Here is a 25,829-nt window from a genome sequence, read left to right as displayed (position 1 = left end):
AATAGTAGAGCATAACAAAAAGGAAACTGTGTGACAAAGAGTAAAACGAACAGAAAAGAGGATGAGATTGGGGATGGTTTGGTCCAAGGGGGATGCCGGGAGAAGGCTTTATGCTCCTCTTAATATGTAATTACCACTTGGGAATATTATGGTACCCAGGTGCAAAGCACACATTACCTGGTTTTCTACCCATTGTATACATATGAGAGACCAGACTTAACTGACGAAATAAACTTCAGAAGGCTGCAGGGCAGCCCCAACATCCGTTCTTAATGTGGAGTCTGTAGCCAGGATATATTAAGAATGACCTCTTCTTTCCTGGAGCCTGAAGTATGGGGAATAGGGAGCCTTGTTGAGACTTTAGTGGTATTTGTATTAGAATGTTGAGATGTCCAGAGCTTGTTTGCTCATGACCTAGCAGTGTCCCCTTACCCCTGACAGCCTTGCTTTGGACTTCCATGTCACCATCATTGTCACCCTCCTGAGTATGTTAGGAGTCATGCCAAAGCAGCAAACTTGGGAAATGCTTCGCTCCTTAAAGTTTGGTTGGGGTCCCTGGGGGTATGTGAGGCCTGAGGCCTGGGAGGAAAGTGGGAGGAGATGGTGAAGCAGAAAAGCAGGGGATAAAAGACCCCGCCCTGGTTCCCAGGTCCCTGGAGGGACTTCACTCCAAGAGAGAACAGAACAGAGACACCCCGCAGGCAATATTCATGTTCTTTTGGAAAGCTTCAGGCAGCCCCACCCTTTTCTCCGGAGAAAGGAGAGGGCAGGGAGGGTTCCTCATCTGTCTCCCCAGGGGACTGGGAGGAGCCTGACTGCATCTTAGAGCCTCCCCACACAGTGAGAGCCATTTGCTGTGGTGGCAGAAGGAGCACCCATTGAATGTGAGCTCTAAGTCTCTGGGAAGCAGGGTAGCATACTCTGCATGCTCCGGGAGAGAGGCAGACCCTCACTGTGCTTGTGGGGTGCAAGGAAGGTGCTGGCTGATGTAGGTGAGGAGGGTAGCGGACAGGGAGGGGTTATCTCATCCTATAAGAAGGGCTGAGGTCAGAGCTACACTTCTTCTATCATATCCTCTTTCATGTTTTTAAATTGTAATGAAAACTGCATTACAGAAAGTACAGAATTCATAGGAGATACCATTTCCCCTCACCCCACCGTCATCACACAACCATTACCATTTTGGAGTGTGCACTTCCAGTCTTTGTCCATACCAATACTTGCTTTTTTACTGAAGTATATAATTGACATACAATATTAGTTTCAGGTGTATAGCATATGTTGTGTACATTGTGAAATGATCACCGCAATGAGTCTCGTTACCATCTGTCACCATACAATGTCACTGTTACTGATTGTATTCCCTGTGCTATACATTATTATCTCCATGGCCTATTTTATAACCTGGAAGCTTGTACCTCTTGATATCCTTCACCCATTTTTCATCCCCACCCCCGCCGACCCCAAACCTCCCCACTCTGGCAACCAGCACTCTCTTCTCTGCATCCATGAGTCTGGGTTTTGTTTTGTTTATTTTTTAGATGCTACCTGTGAGTGAAATCATGGGGTATTTGTCTCTGACTTACTCAATTAGCATAATGGCATGCCCGTACCTTCACACTATTTTAATGATACTAGTGAATATACAGTTTCTATCCTTATTCTCTCCCCCTTGACATTGTGTGATCAGCATTTTTCCGTTGGCCACATGACCATATTTACTTGTTCTTTTGTATTGAGTATAAAATGCATCCGGTAAAGTACACAGAGTGCACTAATAAGTGAATAGCCTGATGCATTTTTCATATGTATACAACTATGTGGCCATCACTCTAGAAGGTTTGTCCATGCCCTTCGCTAGTTAACCTGCCCCCCTACCTTAAACCCCCATCGGAGCAGGTTCATAGTTACTGATGGCCCTAGAACATCCCCTGAGGGACTCTGTCATATGTACTGAGCACTTTTTCTATTGGTGTGCAATTAGGTCGCTTCCACTGGTTTCTTATTACAAGTAAGATGTGCCTTTTAGCGGTGTTCGCGCCTTTAAAGGATAATCCTGCTCATCTACAAGTATTGCTCATCTGCAAATGGTCAGCACATGTCTGTGGAGACTCAGGAAACTCCATAACCATTCATTCGGCCTAATTAGGAGCCAGCCTGAACCTTTTATATGGAGGAAGGGATAGTTGGAGAGTTGAAGATTTATGGTGGATCCCTCCTTCTGCTTCAAGGTGTATCTGTGTGAGGAGAGACCATTTTTAGCCTTTATTTGTAAAAAAATTCCTGGCCACTTCTTTCTCTGGTGCTCGAAGGGATCTGCGGTTGGCAATGAGGACAAAGGGGAGGGTTTGGTTGCAACCCAGAAGGCACAGTGAGAGAAGAGGAGGCTTGTGCAGAAGCCCAGAGAGTCTTGCTTGAAAGCGAAGAGCTGTTGGCTCGTCATTGAGACATGAATCAGAAGTGACATGTTTGGGGCTGACCAGAGGGCCCAAGAAGCGCTGGAGATGGAGAGAGCGGGCTTCGAGGGGCCGCATCCCGGAGAACAGGGAGTCAGTGGGGTGGAACTGCAGCCTCCCGGGCTTGGAGGAGGCAGCGGGAAGGCGGGAGCGGCGGCAGAACGGGGTGCTGTCTTTGGGTTCGTGCCATGGGGGATTTGGCCCAGACCCGGCAGTTAGATTAAGTTTCCGAAAGCACATTCCTGAGCAGAATGGGGGCTGTGTTTTGCTGGTTGGCTGATGGAGGGCGGCCGAGCGGCGAAGGGATTACCGAGGCCTGGTCTGCATTTAGAGGGAAGGCCAGGCAGTGGCATGCCCCTGCACACGCACACACACCCGCCCACACTGGCCACTTAAGGCTTCCTTTTCCTCTGGCCTCTTTTGCATGCGTTCAGATGTCCATCCTGAGACAAAGCACTTGCTGTTCTGCCTACCTAGCAAGATGTCGCCTCCCCTGTCTTAGTGAACTCCTAGATCGCTGAGACCTCTCCGTATTGGGGGCTGGGATCTGGCTTGAGGATTCAGGGGTGGGGAAGAGGCCCCCCGGCAGACCTTTTCCTGGTACACATCTCTTTTACTTAGATGCTGGAGGCTGGGGGTACTCTTGGACTTCACCCCTGGCTGTTGACCTGAGGCTTCTGGTCTTCAGGTAAAATGGAACCCACACGGGTAAATATCATCTTCATTCCATGTGACAGTGTCCATCCCACTCCTCTGCACAGAACTTGTTTTCCTATTGAACCTAGACTTTGCGGTAGACTTCGCTCTTGCTGCTGATGCCTCACCTCAGACCACCTTGTCTAATTCTTGAATTTTGAAATACTTTTCACTTTGATCTCCTTTCTTCCTTTCTCCTTTTTTATAAGCTTTACGCCAGGAGGTCAGCCACACTACATGGCTCAAGTGTTCCCACTCTGCACCTGAACCAACAGCAGACCTTGCCAGGGAACACCGTATTCCTTTTTTCTGTATTCTGATTCCGCCTTAGAATTGTTCTCAACACAGCCTGGCAAGGAGTCACAATTCATCAGAGCTGGCATACAGTGTGAAAGCTCTTTTCTATCCCTTACCTCTAATAATTCAACTAAACTCCTACATAATTCTTCATTTTTAACGTTCTCCCATTTTTTTATCCTTTAATTCTGCCAATTATCCTATCACCCCTAGGTCCCCTTCATTGTGGGAAATACAACAGGTGGTCACTGGGTAGTAATCCTATAGCTGGAAACTTGAGTCCTCAAGCTAATGTGGAGTCTTAAGCTGATGCTGGTTTAATTGAGACCGGATCTGTAACCCCTCTATAAGGCCTTTAAGCACTAAGACCCAGGCATGTACCTGAATTATCCTCTCTCTGCCCTCAGATCTTAGAAGGTGAGTCTGCTGACAGGAAAGGAAGGAGCTCCCCTTAGGCAGCTGTCTCTATGACTGGCTCTGAGGAATGCTCAGAAGGTGACAGGGCCCTTTGTCACCATAATTTAACCCGTGAATAAAATTAAGAGACAAACTAATATGGCGGGTGGGAGGAGAAGAAAGTTAAAAAAAAAAAACAAAAACCCTGGGTTTAAGTTTTAACTCTGCCCCTAGAAGTCGGTGTGACTTTGGGCAAGTCACTAAATCACTTAGATTACCACAACTATGAAGTGAGCACAGTGATAGTTACAGCATCCATCTCCTGAGTTTTCTTGTTTTTTGTTTTTGGGGTTTTTTTGTTTTGTTTTGTTTTGTTTTTTTTTAAGGATTGGATGATATGCTAGTAATATGTTGAAACATTTTATAAATCCTGGGCTTTCCTCATTCACCCCTTAGGTTGGTGAACTTTTGTGGAGTGCCCTCCTACAGGAGGCTCTGGGGCCTGTGGCCAGCCATGTGCTGCCCAGCTCCATTCTGGGAACAGTCTTCAGAAGACCAAGTCCAGGGAATGGCAAAGCCTTCACTCCTACCAGACCCAAGACAAAGGGCTAGATTGTTGGGAAGAGAGAACTAACTACCCCACCTCCTGCGAATTTCTCAGCTCTTTGTATACACATGCTCTCCAACCCAGATTCCTACCTCATAGCTGCCTTGGAGAATAGCCATGGTGTCCCTGCACTGCGTGCTGTCCCCGTAGCCCACAGAGCTACTCCATTTCTGCTTTTTCTGGCTCACCACTGCTTGTTCTTCTAACCAGGAACTCGCTGGTTTGTGCTGGCAGGCTGGGCTGACCCTGGCCCTCGGGACAGTGATTCCACAAACAGAAAGCTGTGTTTCCTTTTGTTCAGCTTCCCCCACCTCTGATTCCCATCAGACACTTCCTTAAGGTCTTCTAGGCTCGGACCCTGAACTGGAATAGGCCATAAAGGACCACTGTGGACATGTCTTTATTACAGTATTTCTAGGGGCGCCTGGGTGGCTCTTTCGGTTGTGTCCGATTCTTGATTTCAACTCAGGTTGTGATCTCATGGTTCGCAAGTTTGAGCCCCTCATTGGGCTCTGTGCTGACAGTATAGAGTCTACTTGGGATTCTCACTCTCCTTCTCCCTCTTTCTCTGCCCCTCCCCCCCTCAAATATTAAAAAAAAAAAAAAACCAATAAATAGAATACCTCTAGCTTCCTTTATCCCTGGTTTGGTCAGGCTCTCCAGAGAAGCTGAACCAGTTACACATACAGGCATATTTTGGAGATAATTCGAGTTTAGTTCCAGACTACTCACAAGAAAGTGAGTCAAATTACCTTTTTGGTCTCCTGGTGCTTATAAAAGTTATATTTATACTATATTGTAGTCCATTAAGTGTGCAATAGCATTATGACTTAAAAAAGTACATACCTTAATTTAAAAATACTTCATTGTTAAAAACACTAGCCATCGACTGAGCTTTCAGTGAGTTGTAATCACTGATCACAGATCACCATAACAAACATAATAATGATGACAGGATTTGAAATATTGTGAGAATTAATAAAATGTGACACAGAAAATGAGCAAATGCTATTGGAAAATGGCACTGATAGATTTGCTCTATGTAGGCTTGCCAAAAAACTTCAAGTTGTAAAAAACAAACAAAAACCCCAGTATCCACAAAGTGCAATAAAATGAGGCATGCCTGCCTAGATATATGGAGAAGGAAATAAAAGGAAAAATAGATTTATTTTACAGAATTGCTTCACATGATTGTGGAGGCTGGTAAGTCCAAAATTCACAGGGCAAGCCAGCAGTCTGGAGGTGAGGAAGTCCCACTGGAGAACAGCACTCATTCTCCAGCACTGAGTTTAGTGTGTGGGTGTTTTGGAGATTGGTGTCCTGAGAATTGGGGAGTGTTCAGAATTCCAGCCGAGTACCGTAAGACCTAACCCTTGCCTTTGAGGAGCTCTTAACCTAATGGAGAAGGTTGACTGCAGTAACATGGTAGCCACAAAGCAAGTCAAACCCATGAGTTCCCTGACAGAGATATAAACAGATTTTACTGGGAGCTCAGGCTAACCGTGATTCATCTCCATTTCAGGGAATTGAGGAAGGCTTGGGAGTTGAGCCTTCAAGAATGTGTGTGGGACAACCTTCCTCATTTTTTGAGTTCTCTCCTACCTTTCTCAGACCTACAACTGAATTTAACTCTTAGCATCGTGTACTTGGATTTAAGCCCAGTGTATTTTCTGGGATGGTGCAGACACTTCCATGGCGACTTTAATTTCCAGAGTGAGGTAATTCCGTGGGGAGTTCAGTCAAATCCTGAAAGTAGCTACTAAGTGATTGTCTCTCTCTTGCTACCCCATCTGATTCCCCCGTAACTCCTCCCATTTCTCACCGTTTCTCTTTTCCCTTTGGGAATGTATGTTTTGTGATTAAGAAAGGAAACTTCAGGGCATTTTCTCCAATGCCATTCCTCTCCGCCAGTCTGCTTCAGCCAGCTGGTGAGTCCTTGACAAAACAAGAAGGAACCATTCGCTCCAAGTTGGAAAAACATTTGTTGTTAGCTTAGGCATCTTGGGGAATCCTGTGCAAGCCCTTTGCTTTGCAGTGAAGGGGCGGTGGCAGGAAGAAGAGCTGGGGAGGGAAAGGAAACACAGGTGGCCTCCTGAGCTGGTCCAGGAGGGGGAGGGAGTCTGCCGCTGAAAGCTGGGCTGGCGGTACTGGCAGGCTGAGTGGGAGAGACTGAGGCAGCTCTATGGTGGGGAATACACCGTTGGAAAGGGAGAATGAGCCTAAGGGTGAAATTCAGCTGCTTTATACTGTAAGGTTTGTTTTGCTTTGCCAGTTGGACAAGAAAATTATTGACAGCTTCAACCCAAAAGGAGCTAAGCAGGAATATCTAAATAGGAAATAACTAAGGAATACCTTACAGTATTAAACCGAAGTCCTATTAACCTTTTCTGTTTTGTACTGGATATAGGCGGTATCCGATATTCTAAATATCACAAGAATTTTCTGATATTCTAAAGAAATCTCTAAATGACATTGGCAACACTAATCCCATCAGGCCTGGTATAAGTACTGAGACAAACATGTGATGTGAGCTCAGCCCAGTGCATCATGGCAGTAACTGTCTACCCCATAGCCAGGGTTCCAATTCTCTATTTAGCAATGGTCAGAATTTACCAAAAGAAGATATTAAGTCCACGGTGCGTCTTCTACCGAGGGCACGCTTAGAACTCCTACCCTTTCCCCTCCTCAGCCTGTTCTTTGCCCATACAGCCACATGCTTAAGTAAAATCTTAGGTCCACCTTCTAATCTAAGAGAGAAGGGGAGGACCTCCAGTTTGTTGAGCAGGTACTACCTATAAATTCAATGAGCCAGAACAGACTTTGAGAAGCCTTTTGTACAGGAAGGCGAGGGAAGCATTGATTAGCTCACTTGAAATCCCTGGAGCCCTCTAAGGAACATGATGCAAGATGATTTAAAAAAAAAAAAAATCAAGACAGCAGATGAATCCCTTGGCTCCCCCTTTTTTGAGTGTGGGAAAATTTAGGAATTTCTACTTTGGCCCTTTTTTTTAGACTTTCAACCCTTCCTGGAATCTGGTAATAACCCTGAGAACAGTACAACCCCTGCATGTGGGTCAGTGTTCCCATCTAAGATAAAGGACTATCACTGAATAGTGAGAAAAAAAAAAAAAAATGTAGGCAAAGGGGAAAAAAAGCTAGCTGAGGCAAAACCAGCGTTTTGGGGGGTGAGGGAGAATCATGTTTAATGTTGAATGACTGTGTTCCTTTACTTAACAACCTGTGAAGACTCCAGGAATTACGGAATAGGACTCGGGCTGTGGCATAGCCCATAAGCCCAGCCCGTCTCTCGGCCTCCCCTCTGGACCCACCAGACTCTGCCATTTCCTCATCTCATCTTGCACTTTCCCCTTATTTTGGGAATGGTGCCCCATCTACCTGCAACACCGTCCTCTCTACTCCCTTTCCCAGAGTATTGCTGTCTCCCTTGGGTTAACAAATTCCTTCTCAGTTTTTCAGATGCGAATATCTTCTCTAGGGATCTTTTCTTGACACCCTCAACTTCCCAAGTATGGAGTGGGGTCTCCTCTTCCCAGCTTCCTTACCATCCTGTCTTTACTTCTGTAGCCCTCTCATTTGCCTGGAGGGCAGAGACTTTGTCATTTATCTCTGTGACCACAGGGCCTGGCACAGAGTAGGCCTCTAGGGAATGTCTAGAAAGAGGAAGACTCCTAGATAATATATGTTTGAAGTCCAGAAGGCCAAGAAGGGCATGCAAAAGGTGAACAAAGATTTCTTCACCAAATCCTGACATATTAAAAGGCTTAAAAAAAAAATGAAGTAAGAACTTTGGGTATAAACAGGTTGAAGACACAAGTAGATTCAGGGAGGGCTCAGAAAAATTGATGGATGTCAGAAGTCTAAAGGTCTGTTTACAAGGAATTGAGATGTTTGGAGGAACCTCTGGAAACTTTGAAGGGAGATACCAGTGAATGTGGCTCCACGTCCTATGAGACACTTCATGGAACACTCTCCGAGGTAGTGGGTGGTTGGCATCAGTAGCCACCACTGCTTGTAGGAATATGTAATTTCCACGTGTGTGGGCAGAAAAAGTAGCACCACTGTGGGCCCCAGTGGCCTTAGGGCAGCACCCCTGCCTCTCCGACCCAGAGTTCTGTATGTGAGGACCATGCTGAAGTGCTCATCTCCATTCTTCCCCAGTGCCTTGGCCTCCCGTTTTCTCTCCCCTCCCTCTTCCTGTGCAGGCTGCCAGCCTGCCAGACGCTCTGTCAGGATCCAGTTCTGGCTCTCATGATCCAGACCACCAGGATTCACATTAATTTTCCCATTGCTAAGTTTATAGTTTATATTTCGTTGATCAGAGAAATATGTATGATGTGGGTTACTGGCAACTAAATCTTTTTTTTTCCCTTCTCTTTCTCTTAAGTGTGTTTTTTCAAACCATTTCATTCCTTCATTTGGTCCAAAAGAAACTCCCAAGTTCTGCTAACCAGCCCTACCTCAATGCAGAACTGAAGTCAGATAAATGAGATGGTCTACAGACATCTCCGTGCATCTGGCTGCCAGACTCGGTGGAGACGTGGCTCCCATCCTTGCCTTGTCTTCAAGGATTAATCACATCTCCCATTTTCTTATTTCTTTTGTAAAGAAGATTTTTAATGACTTGAGCCAAGAAATTCCTGAAACATTAGGCCAGTTTATTGCACATCGTTTTAATGACATTGCCAACTAGGTCCTTTTTATTTTCCCTTCTCTCTGTCCCACTCCTCCCTTTATATCCTCTCTCCTCTCTTGCCCACCTCCAGTCTTGATTTTGATCCTCTGCCCTCATTCTCGTGGCTCTTTCATCTCTTCTCTGCCCTCAGCTTTCTCCCACTGCTCAAATCTGAGTGCAAACTCCACCTCAACTCAAGGGGAAAGAAAGAAACACAAGATTGAACTAGTGTGTTTGGCATCTGCCACGGCCTTTTTAGACACCCGTGGAGACTGTTTTTATTTAAATAAGGGAGAGCATATGCCTTGCTTTCATCAGAGAGTGTGTTTGAGAAATTTCATGTCATGTTTCCATGGCTCTCAGGAGAGAGGTTTGCAGCCAAAATTATTTGTGCAATTGGACAGGCAGAAAAAAATCCTAATGAAAGGAAATCTATTCATCCACTCGCGCGGCCTGCGGAGGGAGGACGAGTACTCCCTCTGTCAATTCCCTTTGCCCTTTCTAAGTTGCTCGGGAGCTCAAGGCCACCTGACCTAGGTTGGGATGCTCCTGGAGGTGGTAGGGACTAAGCCTGCCGACCTGACTCTTGCAAGCTATCGTACCCTGCTTTGCGTGTTGTTTTGACCTGTCTCATCTATCAAAGTACAGGTCTCTGAGGTTAGGAACTGCATTTTTGTCTTCATGATATCTTCTGCAGTGCCGGGCTTACTAGACAGTTCTGTAGCTCCTGGCTGAATGAATAAATCAGTGATGCCTGGAGGGCATGATGTGTGTCAAATGCCTACTATCGAGTAGGCTGATTTTGCCCAGCCTTGTGGGCTGTATTTGGGTTTGGCTTCAGCCGTCTGTGTGACAGGGCTACGTGCTGGCAAAAGGCTTAGTCACTACCCAGAACGCGTGGCTTCTGAGACACTCGCCCATCCCGCAGTAAACCCCACCCTTTCTGGGCGCCGGGCTTTCTGGCCTAATGGAAGCCCAGCTCTGCTCCAGGCTTTCTCTGTTTCTGTAGTTGGTTGCCATGGTTTCCCACCTGCAGAGCGCTTGATTTCAGAGGGCTCATCTTGGGGCCATGCCAAGGCATGGGTCCTCAGGTGAGTTGGAGTATGAGAGTAGTGTTGTGATTCTCTGCCCATCAGTGAAGCAGTATGGGGCATGGGAGCGCCCCTGCACTGCCAGAGCCCACATAGGAAGGCGACGCCTAGGACCCTGCACCTTCTCAAACTCTGCCCCCAAGTCCATCCTGCAGAGAGGTGAGCCACAGGTTCTGCCGGAGAAAGCTCTTCGTTTTACTTCCTTTGAAACTTTGCCATCTTTCAAAAACCAATCGAGATGCAGAGAAGGGCCGGGTCAGCATGACGGGTGCGATATTAGGGCAAAATCTTTCTATGCTTCGTAACATCAGCCATAGGCACAACAAGCCACCGCAGGGCCAGTTGAGGCCTGGAGGCCACAAGAGTTAGGCAGTAGAATCATCAGCCCGGAAACTTGCCACTGGCCAAGAGGCTACTAAGCTGTCCTGGCAGCATTGCCAAGAGAGCCCAATATGACACCCCCAGAATCTGGTGGGTCCCGTCCAAACCTGAGCAGTCAAGTACATGCTTATCCCTATGCAGGGGGAAAGGACAGGACTGACTCTACATAAGAATGCCTGGATGGGTAGAAGATGACTTTTTTAAATAAATATTCCGCAGAGTTCACGGAGATGGGGATGTCGGTGACCCCCTGTGGCTTCCAGACAAAGGCGCTGTCTTGCCTGACTTCTTAACTGTGACTTGCAGCCTAAGAGAGATCTCAGGGAGAGGAGGCCCAGATGAGGAAATGCCTTGAAGATCCTTACGGATTACACCAGAGGCATTCTGCTGTGATGCAATGCACCCTCTAACTGGATGTGTAAACTGTATAAAAATTGGGAGGATGAGGCTACAATTAAGATTTGACAGTTTTGTGTCATGGGAATTCATGAACATAACCCAAATATTGTAATTTAATTCATAGTTCTGCTGAGCCAAAGGAAGGATCCAAGCTAGAAGGTGATAAGAAGTTCAAATGGACTTAACATAAAACCTGTCTATTTGTAGATAGATAGGTTTCTAAAAGTTCTTGTTTTCCTCCCCATTTTCCCTTGGCTCAGAAGGTAAGTGCCTGATGTACCCTGTAAATGTGAAGAGGAAACACTGAGCCTATCACATGACTTATGTCTGAACAAAGCCCTGTAATCTGTGTACCTAAGAGCCCTATGGAAGTAATGTATCAGAAGATACATCTTCCATTAAGAAACTGAGGGCTTAGAAAAGAGGGAACTAGGCAGGGTTCTGTATGGAGCCTAAACTATTTTGGGCTTTCTTAGCACAAAATTCTGTGAGAAGGAAATTCTATAAATCCAGAGATGGCCCTAAAGACCAGGGCTTCTGTTGAGAGCTGAGGAACAAGAGTTGGGCTTATTGGCATTTGATTAGTGCAGACAAGTTAATAAAATAGCCGAAAGAATACACAAAGAGGATGCACAAGAGGGGTCTGGGGGAAGGTAAGAGGATTAAAGCTGCAAAAACATTCCTCTAATGGATTTCTCAAACACACCAGTCAACAGGCAAGGGCAGGTGTCCTGTCAAACCATTTCCCCATGAAACCCGATCCATCATTCTGCAGTGAGGCCTGTTAACCCCATTTGAAACTCAAGGGCCTGCCCCCCCCACCCCAGCCCCGTCCCAGTGAGGTACCCTGAGCAGCCCCGGGGACTGGCCAGGAAACCGGCTTTGCAGACAAAGGAGCCTGGGAACAGACTGGTTTCCTTCACTTGCAGCCAACCAGATCTCTGCATCTGCCTCATCTGGTGGCTGCTTAGGCCATTACTGATCATGATGTCTCCACACCACCCCCGCCCCTACCCCCAGTCTCCTTCCTGCCTAAAAACACTAGAGAAGGGTGCTCTGATTTTCACATCCATCATCACTTTGTTACTCTGCCTTTGATCCCTTAGTGAAACTCAACTTTACTCCAGCAGCCAAATTGGATGTGTTTGTCTAGTGAAGCAGCAGCTAAGGCTTAAGCTTGGGAGGAACAAGGAGGGGACAGGGCCAAGGACCTAACTACTCCTTATTTCTTTTGAAGCCAGGAAGACTGGTCTGCCAGTAGGCTCTTGTGGGGAGCTGGATGCCCAGCTGGGGTGTCCTCGGTCCTGCCCACATGAGCTGTTGTGCACATGTTGGCATCGGAACAGAGGGGCTGTCTGGCCACATGGCTGACCGGTGCCCAGCTTTGCGCCTTCCCCACCGCACAGCCTTCTGTCTCCGACTTAGCAATTGTCACAGGGTGCAGAAGGAGCCAAGAGGGACTGAGGGAGGGGGTGGGGGTGCGTATGTTTTCTAGTATTGGGTCAGTGAGGTGGGTGCACGGAGGAGGACGTGAGCTGTGCCTGGATAAACTCTCAGTTACAATGGCAAGAGCCTGGGCCATTAGCGTGGAGATGGCATTCTGGTGCCAAACTCCTTTCTTGTAAAATGATCTGTTTAAGTATATTCTTGCTTGAGGCAAATTTCCTTGGAATGAAATAAAGAAGAGGAGGAGGAGGAGGAGGAGGAGGAGGAGGAGGAGGAGGAAAAAAACTCAATCTCTTGGTGGAGTAGTTTTAGATTTACTTTTTGATGACAGAATTTTCCAGATGCCCCTGAGCTGACAGTCACTCACAGCTCTCTTTGTGGAGATCCTCCTGACTTGGCAGGTACAGCACGCACTGTGCCGAGGAGGATTAAGGCTTTTGCATTGTTTAAGTGCATTGCTTTTGAAAAGCAGTTAGTAATATTTAGCCAGAACACACTGCGCCCAGACCATCCACCCCTTCCCGTAGTCCGTATCTCCTTCCTCTCCGAGAAAAAAACACATCCGCTGTTTTGGCTGAGAAGCTCAGCCAGGACTGGGCTACATAATTTTGGGGGTCTAATGCAAAATGAAAATGTGGGGTCTTTTGTGCAAACGTTAAGAATTTGAAGACGGTGATGGCAGAGCATTGAGCCAAGTGCTGGCCCCTTCCAGGCTCAGAGCCACATTCAGCTATACAGATGGCAGTCCCATGAAGCGGGCCTGGGGCTCAACCTTTCAAATTGTTCATTCATTTAACGAGGATTTGTAGGGAATTTGCTGTATCTTGCATACTGTGCAGTGGGGCTTAGGGCTGGGGCGTGGAGTGCAAAATTAATAGGCTGCCCCTTAGGAATTTCCAATTTAGCTGGAGTCAGATATCACATATACAAAATTAAATAATGATGAGAAAATTCTTTAACAGCCCCAAAGGCTCTACACCCACCCAAAAGAAGGAATCCTTGAGTGAGAGCTCCCCTTGACCCATGTGCCTCACTTGAGGCGTTTACTTACCCCAGAAAGTAAAAGGGGGCAGTAGAAATCAATCAGGCAGTCTGCCTTTGCTTTTGTCACCCGCTTGTGAACAGCATGTATTTCCTACTCCACATTCATGAGACCTATGTCACATCTTTTCTGTGACTCTGGAAGTGACCTCTTAAGAAACATTCTATTTTAAAAATAGCCATACTTTGATAAAAGTTTGGCCATAAGTAGAGAAAAGATTTATAGAAAATTTGTTGTGGTAGGACTTTGTCCTTCAGCTTGTAGTATAGGTGAGACACAACTAGGAAATTTGAGTTCATAGGCAACATAAATGGGTATCTGGTACCTGATTTGAGGGCCCCAGTTTCTGAGATAGTCCCTCATTTGGTCATTCAGCATTTAGTGAGCATCTAATGAGATCAGGCCCTGCGTAGGTTTAGACTTGGCCCCTGCCCCTGAAAAGTCCTAGTGTTATAATCAGAGGGACAGTGATCCTTTCCTAGAAACGAAAGGGCTTTCCTGTCCTGGCACAGCTTGTCTAAGAGCTTCTGGCAAGTTCCATCAGGTGGGAAACCTTCTGACCTCACTACGTGCCTTGATCACTGTGCTCTCCTGTAGTGACAGTAGTTTGTTTTTGGTAACTAACTGCCTTTTCTGTGAGAAACCTGATTCCCACCTGCTCCCGTCACCTTCTTGCCTTCTCTGGGTCTCCAGGGAAAACAACACAGGCAGGTGGAGTCTTGCAGTGGAGTTGCGGTAAAAGCTCTGCGGGTGTCCGCTCTCAGGAGCTCACAGAATTTGGTATAGACAGCATTCAGAGAGGGTGCCTCCAGGGCTAAGTAGCTCTACGAAGGAGTGTTTGGGTAAATAGTCTCATCTTTCTTATCTTATGTCTTCTCTTCAATTCAACTGCAGTCCTGATAAAATAAATTTGGCACGTGGCTTATGGCACGAGTATCCCGTTTTGTTCAGCAACTTCGGTGATTTGGCTCACGCAAAGAGAGTTTTGTTGTGTGAACTGTTAGATTGTTTGGGAAACATCCTGCTCTTGTTCCAGATGGATCTCCATCCTCTCCCAAGTTAGATTCCAGTCTTCCCACCAAGCCAAGTCAGAAGAGACAGCCACCAGGCTGCAGACACTGCAGCCTGGTGTCAGGACCCTCAGCTCTCCCACATTCCACTGCCGTCAGCTACACTGGGGAGATCCCTCTTTGCCTTAGAAAGCCCTTAGAGCATCCGCAGATCCCCCACCCCTAGCCCCGAGGAAGGATCAGCCATGACATGGAGTATAGCTCGTGGGTACCATCAGCCTTCCTGTTATAACCATGGTTGGTAACTAAGCAGAATCTTGGGCCTGTCGCTTTTATTGTGGATGACAAAGAAAAGCCAGGGAACATGACTGAACTGGAAAAAAAGAAATCACAATTCTCTTTCATCATTCCCTTCAGTCTCCATTCGCTGAGCTGTGCCAGGGCACTTATGCCTTGATCATAACACATCTCCAGCCAGGTTCAGTAGGGCCAATGGGCTTGGCCAACTTGCCCCCATGTCTCATTGTAACAGAAGAGGCTGGTGAGATGTGAGAAGAGGTGAGATATCGCAGGCACCTCCTGATGGAATCCTGTACATATGTCCCCACCCTCCAGCTTATATATACCAAGTTAAACTCCCATGTAGTGATAAAGGCCACACATTCCATCCTCAAACTCTTACAACAGAAAGCTGGAGGAAGGACTTAGACCACCCCCAGAAAGCCCCCAGCAGTGAGGCTTCTGCAGCTGTTTCTTGTGACTGAAGACACCAAGGCATCAACCCACCCGGAAATGTCACTTTGTTTCTGTCCTCCATCAATGCCCAATTGGCACCTTTTCTTCTCTCCACAGATCTCCAGGATTTCAAGTTGGATGTGCAGCATGTGATTGAAGTAGATGAGGGGAACACAGCAGTCATTGCCTGCCACCTTCCTGAGAGCCACCCGAAAGCTCAGGTCCGATACAGTGTCAAGCAAGAGTGGCTGGAGGCATCTCGAGGTGAGTGAGCAAGCAGGAGCCCAGAGGCCAAGGCCAGGAGGGAGGCTGACCACCTCCAACTACCGCCTCCTGAACCCCCATCCACATGCCAGCAGTCCCCTCCTCACACCAGTCAGCTGTCTTCTACCTTGCTATTTAGCCCTGTAGGATGCTAGACTTCCAAAATGGAGGTCTTCTGCCCTGTTGAGAGGAATCTCTTCATCCTTTGAGGCTCTGGAAGACGTTGCTGAGCGTCCACCATTTGAATAAGACTGTCGGCACAGTGTTCCTTGCCCCCAGGCACACACCGAGAGGTCGCCTGATGAACCCAGCCATTGGTGGAGCTGCGGCATTCCCCGGGGGGCAGTGGAGCTCACCCCACACCCAGCAGGGGAATCTCTTTAGTGGGACTTGGGTTTTTCCCTCTCCCTATCTTCTCGGTGATGCAGCTGTCTCAGCTGACCTAGCTCCTGCTCAGGCCACGACATACCGGTCCAGGGGGGGCCAAGCTTGGGTCCACAGAGTGCCTGTGAGGAGTAGGGATATCTCCCGAGATGAAGTCAGCTACTTCCCATAGCTGACCCTTCACTCAATGCCAGCTAGACCCTACGTGACTCAACCCACAGCTCAAAATGTATACCTTTTAAAATATCCTATAGAATTCAAACCTTTTCATCAACTTTTTCTGGTTATGAAGGGAAGATATGTTCCTATATTCTTATAAGGAATGTATATATGTTCACTATAGGAAATGTAGAAAACTATTTTTTGGAAGGGTAAAACCCCTGATCCTGCCGCTCAGAAATCACTGGAGAGTGCGAGGAATAGAGCAAAACTCTCCTTTGTCCCCAGCGGACACTTGGCAATAGCCCTCTGGAGGAAGCCTGCCTGTTCCATAGGAGGGGTCGAGGCGTTTTCTCTGTCAGGCATTTGCCTAAGCTGCTCTTACCTGGGGCAGCCCAGTGACAGGCAGGCACCAGGCTTAGTGAACCTGGATTTCAGAGACCCCAGGACCACCATGGCAGACCAGGCCACCAGAAAGCTTAGAGCTGAGGGCCAGTGCTTTGCTTGCCAGGAAGCCGACTAAACACCATCCCCAGCCAGTGGGGTGTCCAGAAGCCGTGAATCTGTCTCCTGTTGAAAGACAGGAAGCCCACCCCCACGGCGCCTCTGGACCAGAAGTGGACAAAGTGTAGCAGACCCACGATGCAGAGGGAAGGGTTTCAGTGACATGCGTGGAGAAGGTGGTGGTTGGGAGTACGAATATTCCTCCCTGGTTGCAGAAATTCAGGAGTGAGGTGGCTTAGAGCTGTGACCATGACAGAGACCCACGGGAAGTCCTATGCATTTCCCTCCTTCCTGGTGGCTTGCAAGAATGATCATCTCATCACCTGCATGTGCAGCATGGGCCCTTCAGTCCTTACAGTAGGCTCTGAGGCGGCACGTGTCGTACCGTTCTACAAATGAGGAAACGGTATCTGAGAGGTCAGTCAGCTTGCCAAGAATCACAGAGTCCACGGCAGATCCAATGCGTAAGCCCAGGTCTGGCAGACCCCAGACCTTGCTTCGTTTCCACCCTACTCCAGCTCCTTTGAAAGTATAAAGCGTTCTTCCGTAGACCTATGTGCTAACTCAGGGGAGTCCGCCAGCTAGCCAGTTTGTCAGCTAGTTGGTCAGGTTTACTCTTCAGCATTTCTGGCCCACTTGATTCGAAGTTTTGGTGGGAGAACAGCATTTTCAGTGTGGGCCTGTGGGGATTCAGGTGTACAGCTCACGGCTCCTGCCCTGCCTGCCCACCGGGAGGTGCCGGCTGTAGCTTTCTGGACCCAAACTCATCCCGTGTCCCCTTTTCTCAGATAACTACCTGATCATGCCATCAGGAAACCTCCAGATTGTGAACGCGAGCCAGGAGGATGAGGGAACATACAAGTGTGCTGCCTACAACCCGGTGACCCAAGAAGTGAAAACCTCGGGCTCCAGTGACAGGCTCCGCGTGCGCCGTAAGGGGCAACAGGGTGTCTCGCTGATGGAAGAGGCTGGTCGGGCTGGGGGGGGGGGGGAGACTCGGGGTGGGCACAGTCTGTGCTCCAGGTCTGTGGTCTCTGCAGTGGGGGTGGGACCTGGGGGGCTTGGACCAGCGGAGCATCCAGGACTCAGACGGAGCGGGGGTCCTCTCCCCACCAGCCGGCCACTCGCGGCTTCCCGTAGGCCCTTGCCTCATTCTGGGGGGTGGCTGTGCTTGCTGGTCCCTTTCCCCTGCCCATTGAGAGCTTCCCTTCATTGTGGGACTTTCATAGCAGGGATCTGTTGGGGCGTGTCTGCTGGGGCAGGACGGCCTGGTGCTCAGCAGCTGACGGCACGTGCACGGGAGAGATGATGGTGTGCCTGTGCCCATGTGAGGCCACAGGGCCTGCCTGGCACAAGGCCAGGCTGTGCCTACACTGCTGCTCACTGAAGTGTGCCCAGCACCTCACTCTGGGGATGGTCCGTGGAGGCCCACACACTCCCCCAGTCATATGAGAACAACACTCGCCTTTGCCAAGCATCTCCTGTGTGCCAGGCCTTTTTCCAGCCTTCCCGCTTATTCACTGGAGGGACATCTCATGCGGAGTGTGGTCTTAGAGTCAGCACCAGAGGCAGATGTACTGTGAAGTGAAGCTAAGGAAGCCAAGCTTCAGCACTCCCTCCCTCATGGAGTTTTTGTGTCCATAATTTTGCATTCTGTTTCTTTTTTTTTTTTTTTTTTTTTTAATGTTTTTTACTTATTTTTGAGAGAGACACAGAGACAGAGTGTGATCAGGGGAGGGGCAGAGAGGGAGACACAGAATCTGAAGCAGTTCCAGGCTCCAAGCTGTCAGCACAGAGCCCGAAGCAGGTCTCAAACTCCCAAACTGTGAGATCATGACCTGAGCTGAGGTCAGACACTTAACTGACTGAGCCACCCAGGCGCCTACATTCTATTTCTTAAAGAAGGCCTCCCAAGCTCTCAGGTCTTATAAAAGCTGGCTCTCCCCCTGGTTAGCTCATAAAGTAAAATCACACATAGTCCACGTGGAAGAGAGTGGCACATTGGAGAGCAACCAGCCTTCTGATGAGTGCTGTGCGGTTTCTTCCCCAGCATTGAAAAGAGGTCACGCCTTCCTTAGCTGAGCAGCCGACAAAGTAGTTGATTTGCTTTGGGGACCTGTAATACTGTGCAAGAAATGCATCTTTTTAAACAGTGGGTCCTGCTCAGCTCAGTGAGGTGCTCGCACTGTCAGGGACATTGGGAACCGAGACCTCTGGGTGGTGTGTGGGGGTTACCTCGGATCCTTGTCTCCTAGCTCATCCTCGGACTTGGGGTGCACTTTGCTTCTCTGTCTGCCTCATCTTTTTCTTTGCCAACATGCGTAGTTCTCCATGCATATGTTGGGTCAGTGCTGCTGCTCCGATATATTACCTCATCTCTTACAATAGCTCTCTGCAGAGGCAGGTCCTTGTCTTTGACAAGGAAACCAAGCCCAGGGGAATTCAGTCACTTTATGTAGGTCTCAAGCCCCTGAAGGGCTGTTTGATGCCAAATGCCCGGAGGACTGTTTCCTGGGCCCTGGCTGCCAAAGGCGGGGTGGAGGGGTTCCCCTGCACTGAGTCCTGGTCGCACGCATTGCTCTTCACTTCCTGGCCCCTCCAGGCTCCACCGCCGAGGCTGCTCGTATCATCTACCCTCCAGAGGCCCAGACGATCATTGTCACCAAAGGCCAGAGTCTGATCCTGGAGTGCGTGGCCAGTGGGATTCCACCCCCGCGGGTCACCTGGGCCAAGGATGGGTCCAGTGTCGCTGGCTACAATAAGACACGCTTCCTGCTGAGCAACCTCCTCATTGACGCCACCAGTGAGGAGGACTCGGGGACTTACCGCTGCATGGCTGACAATGGGGTCGGGGAGCCTGGGGCAGCAGTCATACTCTACAACGTCCAGGTATTTGGTGAGTGTCTGTTGCAGACTTTCTTCTCCTTGGCCTCCTCTTTGGTCAGTGTGGCCTTTCTAGATGCTCATAACCCTAAGCCCTGGATAAGGTCATGTGCCTTGTGAGAGGTCCCATGCCCAGTGAGTAATGGAGGAGGAGAGAGATGGAGGTGGTTAGATCCCAGGGTCTAGGTGTATGTGCCTGACCGCCCTCTCCGGTCCCTTTCCGGGCATGACTCTGACAGAAGAGACACAGGACCTTTCCTTCCCTCTATCAACAGTCACAGGGAAGGAGGGAACCATTCCTGACTGCAGTCCCCCCCCACCCCAGGGCCTGTCTAGCCCTAAATGGGAGGACTCAGGCCCTTTGTCACCCCTGCTCCGGTTTCCTGGCAGAGCCCCCTGAGGTCACCATGGAGCTGTCCCAGCTGGTCATCCCATGGGGCCAGAGTGCCAAGCTCACCTGTGAAGTGCGTGGGAACCCCCCGCCATCTGTGCTGTGGCTGAGGAATGCCGTGCCCCTGGCCTCCAGCCAGCGCCTCCGACTGTCCCGCAGGGCCCTGCGGGTGGTCAGCGTAGGGCCTGAGGACGAAGGCGTCTACCAGTGCATGGCTGAGAATGAAGTTGGGAGTGCCCATGCTGTGGTCCAGCTGAGGACCGCCAGGCCAGGTAGGTGTCACCCAAAAGCCTGGAGGAGATTTCAGCTGAACATTCACAGAACCCTTTCCTCAAGTGAAATCCAATTTAGAACCCCAGTAGTATAAATGAGATAAAAGTGGCTTTTAGTTATGAGTGCAAGTTCACATTAACTTATTAAAAAGTCAGAGGTGTACATTTTTACTAGCAGAAGTGATCTTACTATTGTATTTTTAAAAATGCTTTAGATCTGTGAGTTGCTAGGTTTCCATGGAATCCAGTTCAACAACCAGTGCTCTAGAGTAAAGAAAAGCAAATCTGCCCCTTTCAGCTTGATCCATTTCAGCTGACACCTACCCTGACTGAGTAGTTACTTACATACTCAGTCTTGGACTAGACGGGGCGGCGGGGTGTGGGGGTAGGGTGCAGAAAGACATAACAAAGACCCAGCTTGCTCATCAAGGAGACAAAACTCACCAAGGAAACAATTTGAGGAAAATGTGACAACAAATAATGCTGAATCCTCAGGATCAGATGCTAACCGTCTGTGGTTCAGAGGTCAGCTAGAGGAGAAACTAGCGTGGGCACATTCTGCAGACGCTTCCGAAAGGAAGGGTTGCCTGTCCTGGGCTCTCAAGTTCTCAGGGGTGACTTCACAGGTGATTTACAGGTGACTTCACATCTCACATTCCAGGTGGCTGCAGTGGAGTAGGAAAAGGCCCAGAGTGTGCGTGGTGCTAAGACCCCGCAGTGAAGGGACATGTCCTTCCCCCAATGTAGGCATGAGAAGGAGGGTGCAGGGTTCCTCTGGAGTAAGGAGAACACCTTCACGCAAGGTGAGGCTAGTCCGTGGGCTCAGGGAAACAAGCAGACGGCAGAGATGCTTGCCTGCTGCCCTGGGCCGTGGCGGGATACCTGGGCACAAGGCCCAAGCCTGCCCTTCTCTCCCGCAGGGCAGCAGTACAGCCCTGTCTCCTCCCACAGGGCCCGGCCATGTGTGGACTGGGCCCCTGGTCATCTCAGTCTCCCGCCCCAGGGGTTTCCTCTCTGACTTCTCTCTGCTTCCTCCCTCGAGGCAGCAACTCAGCCCATGACCAAGGGAACCAACATCCTCTTCCTCCGCTTCTCTTTCCTTCCTGGTCCTCCAGGCACGACCCTGAGGCCATGGCGGGATGCTAAGCTGGACACTGCCACACCTCCCATGCCGCCCTCAAGACCTGGAAGCCCTGAGCAGATGCTGAGGGGACGCCCAGGGCTCCCCAAACCCCTGACGTCCATGCAGCCAGCTTCCCCACAGTGCGCTGGAGAGAAGGGGCAGGTGGCTCCTGCTGAGGCGCCCATCATCCTCAGCTCACCGCGGACTTCCAAGACTGACTCGTACGAGCTGGTGTGGCGGCCTCGGCACGAGGGTGGCAGCCGGGCTCCTATCCTCTACTACGTGGTGAAACACCGCAAGGTATGGTGCCTGACCTCCCCTCCGTGAGGCTGGGTGTGGGTTTCTGCCTGCTGGCCACCTCCCCTTGAGTTCCTGCAATCCCTACCGCTGACCTTGACCTTCCTCCACTGAACTTTCCTACCACCTCCCAGGAAACTGGTTGTGATTGAGGCATTTGGGAACCTAAGAGGCCCAGGAAAAAGTCATGTGTGCCCCTTCGGGTTCTCTGTGCACTGGCTTCCCAGGAGCTAACACCACCAGCTTCTCCTCTCTAGGGAGAGTTAACAGTCTCCCTGGTAACCATCACCTGCCCTCCCCTCTTCCCTCTGTCATTTGTTGTTGATGTTGTTTTTTGTTTTGTTTTTTAACTAAAGTAAGCTCCTGTGGGTACATCCCTGCAAGAACTCTGCACGGCAAGCCAGCTCTAAGGCCAGGGAAACAAATATTTGTGAACAAGTGTTTTCTCTGAGGGCTATAAAATACCCCCTTGGTTTTGGGGACTCAACCATGGCTCAGGTTTGACAAGCAGGCATTTGAGCTGAAAGCACATCGTGTTGTTCAGACCTCAGCTACTTCTCTTTGACAGAAGGAAGCCTGTCTGGGTAGATGTTTCAGGAGCTGTCAGCAGGGGGAACCTCAGGCCCTGGCAGGGTGTGGGGACAGCCAGCTAGGCCATCCTCTTGGACACAATGTCCTGTGAGGCAGGACAGGGCCCCCAGCCTGCCCCCTTCATTCGAGGCTGAGCGCTCACCTGATGTTACCCCCCTGGGGAGAAGGACATGAGATTTCCTTTAAGAAAATGTCCTTGAAGAGCATTTCTGTTCATCCCAGGTGTGTGCCTTTTTTTCCCCCTAAGGCCATTAGATGGTAGAAAATTATCGTTCTTAAATGGATTTTTAACAGTGTCATTTGATGATGTATTATAAATGCTGTATTTTATTATACCTTCATTGTTATTTTTGCCTATTAAAGTGCTATGTGCACTTAGTAGAAAGTATTGAAAATATGTGATTGTGGAACTGAAAGTATTTATCAACTCTTCTCCCCCCGCCAAAACCAACCAACCAACCCACTAGCTAGAAATGTGTGGTGCGAAGTGTTGGCCACACAGTAGCCATTCCCCTGCCCTGGACCCTGCCAGCAATCTCATTCTGTTCTTTCCCTTCATGACCTTGGGTGAGGACAAGTTCACAGACATACGGGGCCTCAGAAAGACACCTGAGGCGAAACTGCCTACGAGGTGGGGGCCGGGGGGTAGTTTCTCACTAACCCTTGGCCCCCTGGCCTCTTTGTAGACAGTCAGCAAAGGGGGTGAATACTTGTTTAACAAAAAGCTCATTGTTCAGACCGGGTTATGGGGCAGCCCTGGTCCTAATCCTTGTTTCCCCATGTAACCGGACACCTCCATCTCAGAGTTGTAGACAGAGATCAGGGCAGGCCAAGTGCTCCCAGTCCCCGCTAGACAAGAGCCAGCAATGAGAACAAGAATCATATTTTTCAGGCCAATAGGTGGCCATGAACCTGCCTCACCAAGAGGCAGGCTGGCAAAGGCGGTGCATGGTGATCTGGAAATGCCAGGCTGAGGCCACCATCACCCTGTGTGTGTGTGTGTGTGTGTGTGTGTGAGACAGTGACTAATGACCATTCTAGTTCTTATTTTTGTTTCTGAGCCCAGTGGAAGTGTGAGGCCCATGCTGGGAGGGCCAAGGGAGAAAGGGGCACAAGGAGAGGGAGAGGACCGTGCCCCATCCGGCTCTGGCTTCTGTCAGGCTCCGGCCTGAGGGGCACTGGGGCTGCTAGGTGGATGCCACCGAAGAGAAATGATGTCTTGCAAGCAGTTCCATTCCTGAGGGACTGACGGGTCTTAAAGATCATCTCACAAGAAAGGACTCTGAAGTGAAAAATCAGTGTTTGGGCTGTGTGTACAACCCTTTCTCTTCCAGGAGATTGGGAATCATTCCTCTCATTTTCACTTTTTCTTGTTCGGGAAGCCGGTTCCATTTCCTGCTGCACCTGCAGACCCTGGGCTACTGTGTTTGGGTTTCCAATACTACTGAGCATTCTCAGTTTGTGAAAACTTCTCCCCTTGGAACAAATCCTGGAAGTCTGACATAAATGAGCCCAGACCATCCCTGTCCCTTGAATAGTAGGTTTTGTTCTACTCTGGAATATTCTGCTTGGGGATTAGGGCTTTTTCTACCAGCTGTTTGATTCTTCAGCAAACCACGGCTTTGGCTTCCAGCAGACTGGGAGATGTGCACAGTTGGCAGTTAAGCCTTTTGTCCTGAGAGTTGGGGTAGGTGAGAGGAAGCAGCCTCCCAGCATCGCCCTTTGGGGAGGGAGCCTGGACTCCTGTATTTTTTTTTTTTCTTTAAAGAGCTAGAAATGTGGGGCCATTAAAGATCCATACTAGATATAATTCATCCACAGTTTTTAAGTACTAAGAAAGGAGTGAAGGCAGGAGCAGAAGAAGGAGGATTGAAATGGCAGAGACCTACTGAATGGAGGGTGTGGGGAAAGTCCAGAGAAGGGGGCCAGGCATTTGCTGGGAACCTACTGTGTACCAAGTTCAGTGCTTGACACTATGTAAATGATCTAGTTTAATCTTCAGAATAAGCTGAGAGCTTTTATTTGCCTCATTTTAGAGATGAAAAGATTAGGGATCAGAGAGGTTAGGGAACTTGCTCAGGGTTACACAGCTGGTAAGAGACATAACCGGGACTTAAACCCAAGATTTCCTGGCTCCCAGACTCTTTTTCTTTCTAGGAGGAGTTACATATGATTATGAATGTGCTCTTTGGAGTCAAGTCACAGTTTCTGTTCTCACTAGTGTTGTGGCTTTAGGCAAATTGCTCTCCAAGCCTTAGCTTTCGTGAAGCGGGAACAAAACTAACACCTGTCTCTTGGGCTGTTGTCATGAAAGCACTTTATAGGGTACATAGTAAACACTCATCAGACAAAACTCTTTCTATTGGTACTGCGGCTTTTATCATCATTATCGTCATCCCATAGTATGAAGAGACTGTGTTTATTTGGTTTAAATCAAGGAGAAAGAAAGTTAAATGTGGAGGTTTTCAGAAATACAGAGAGGAGGTCTTTGGAGAAACTCAGCAATGTCAGGCCTTTTGACCCTCCCCACCGAGTGTTCTTTGATGGGCCGGTTAGGTGAGGGACCAGGGAGCTGACCTCGCTGTCCCAGAGCTGGCAGGACCAGCTTATGCCCTGCACAAACCCAGTCCATTCTCCTTCCCTGCCTCCTGCCCTGTTGGACTCCATTCTGCTTCTTATGTGAACCATAGCCACCGGTAGCTCCAGGCTGAGATGCCAGTGCTGAAACCAGCTACCTTCTCCAGCAGGTCACAAACTCCTCTGACAACTGGACTGTCTCCAGCATTGCAGCCAACCAGCACCGCCTGACCCTCACCAGACTTGACCCTGGGAGCTTGTATGAAGTGGAGATGGCAGCTTACAACTGTGCAGGGGAAGGCCAGACAGCCATGGTCACCTTCCGAACTGGTGAGGGTCAGATGTTGCCCCCAGCTTGGGGGTTTGTGGGCCTGAGCAAATCCTGCCAGGCTCAGGTGAGAAGCCCTGCTCACCTTGCCCCACTAGTCACCTTGAACTTTATCTTCCTTTCAACTGTTGCTTCACCTTGGTTTGTGAGCCCAGGCTGAGGGTCCCAGCTCTCATGAGGAGAGCTGCCAGCTGGCCTCTCTGCCCTGCTCCCCACCCCACCCCCCCACCCCGCCAACACACACACTAGGGTCAGGCACAATACCATGATGGTTAGGCAGAGCTAGGAATCAGTCCACACAGCCGGTGTCCTATATTATTTGTATCACCCTGCCAGATCCCCACCCCCCTGCAAAGTCTCAGGCAGAAAGAACTGTCTGGAAAGGGACACCTAATCCACACTCTCCCACTCGCTGGTCTCCACCTACTTCCATCCAGGACGGCGGCCCAAACCTGAAATCATGGCCAGCAAGGAGCAGCAGATACAGAGAGACGACCCTGGAGCCAGCCCCCAAAGCAGCAGCCAGCCAGACCACGGCCGCCTCTCTCGTAAGCCCCCTGGTGGCTCAGGGGGGCGGGGTGAGCAGCGGTCAGAACTGAAAGCAGGTTCACTCCCTCCCAAGGTTCTTTGTTGCAGGCGGAATGGGGTCTTGTTCTGTGGGTCTGGGAGGCCTTGTGACATTTTCCTGGAATCTCCCCAGCCAACCCCATGAGAAAACGTAGATTGGAGTTTTTCAAGTAAAATGTAGTCTGACATGGGGAGGGAGCATTGGCCCTGTGGGTCCAGAGAATACAGAATGGAGAGCAG

The 25,829-nt window shown here is 49.4% G+C and overlaps 1 protein-coding gene across 8 annotated transcripts in view; it reads left to right on the top strand.

Annotated features, from left to right (window-relative positions):
* Window positions 1-25,829, top strand: part of BOC (BOC cell adhesion associated, oncogene regulated) — a 72,611-nt gene that overhangs the window by 38,643 nt on the left and 8,139 nt on the right. For 6 of the 8 annotated variants that reach the window (XR_009262178.1, XM_058731395.1, XM_058731398.1 and 3 more), the window contains 7 exons: window positions 15,367-15,513; window positions 17,349-17,492; window positions 19,163-19,456; window positions 19,834-20,106; window positions 21,222-21,529; window positions 24,862-25,024; window positions 25,460-25,570. Coding sequence is in view for 7 of the 8 variants with exons in the window: in XM_058731395.1 (XP_058587378.1) it covers window positions 15,367-15,513; window positions 17,349-17,492; window positions 19,163-19,456; window positions 19,834-20,106; window positions 21,222-21,529; window positions 24,862-25,024; window positions 25,460-25,570 (1,440 nt within the window). In the remaining variant the exon portion in view is untranslated. The remainder of the gene's footprint in view (window positions 1-15,366; window positions 15,514-17,348; window positions 17,493-19,162; window positions 19,457-19,833; window positions 20,107-21,221; window positions 21,530-24,861; window positions 25,025-25,459; window positions 25,571-25,829) is intronic. The other 2 variants (XM_058731400.1, XM_058731401.1) reach the window with 2 other exon arrangements.

This window comes from Neofelis nebulosa, chromosome 5 (genome assembly GCF_028018385.1).
Source record: "Neofelis nebulosa isolate mNeoNeb1 chromosome 5, mNeoNeb1.pri, whole genome shotgun sequence".
Classification (NCBI taxonomy): Eukaryota; Metazoa; Chordata; class Mammalia; order Carnivora; family Felidae; genus Neofelis; species Neofelis nebulosa.
The sequence above is the reverse complement of the archived record's forward strand: the minus strand, read 5'-3'. Positions and strand labels throughout refer to the sequence as shown.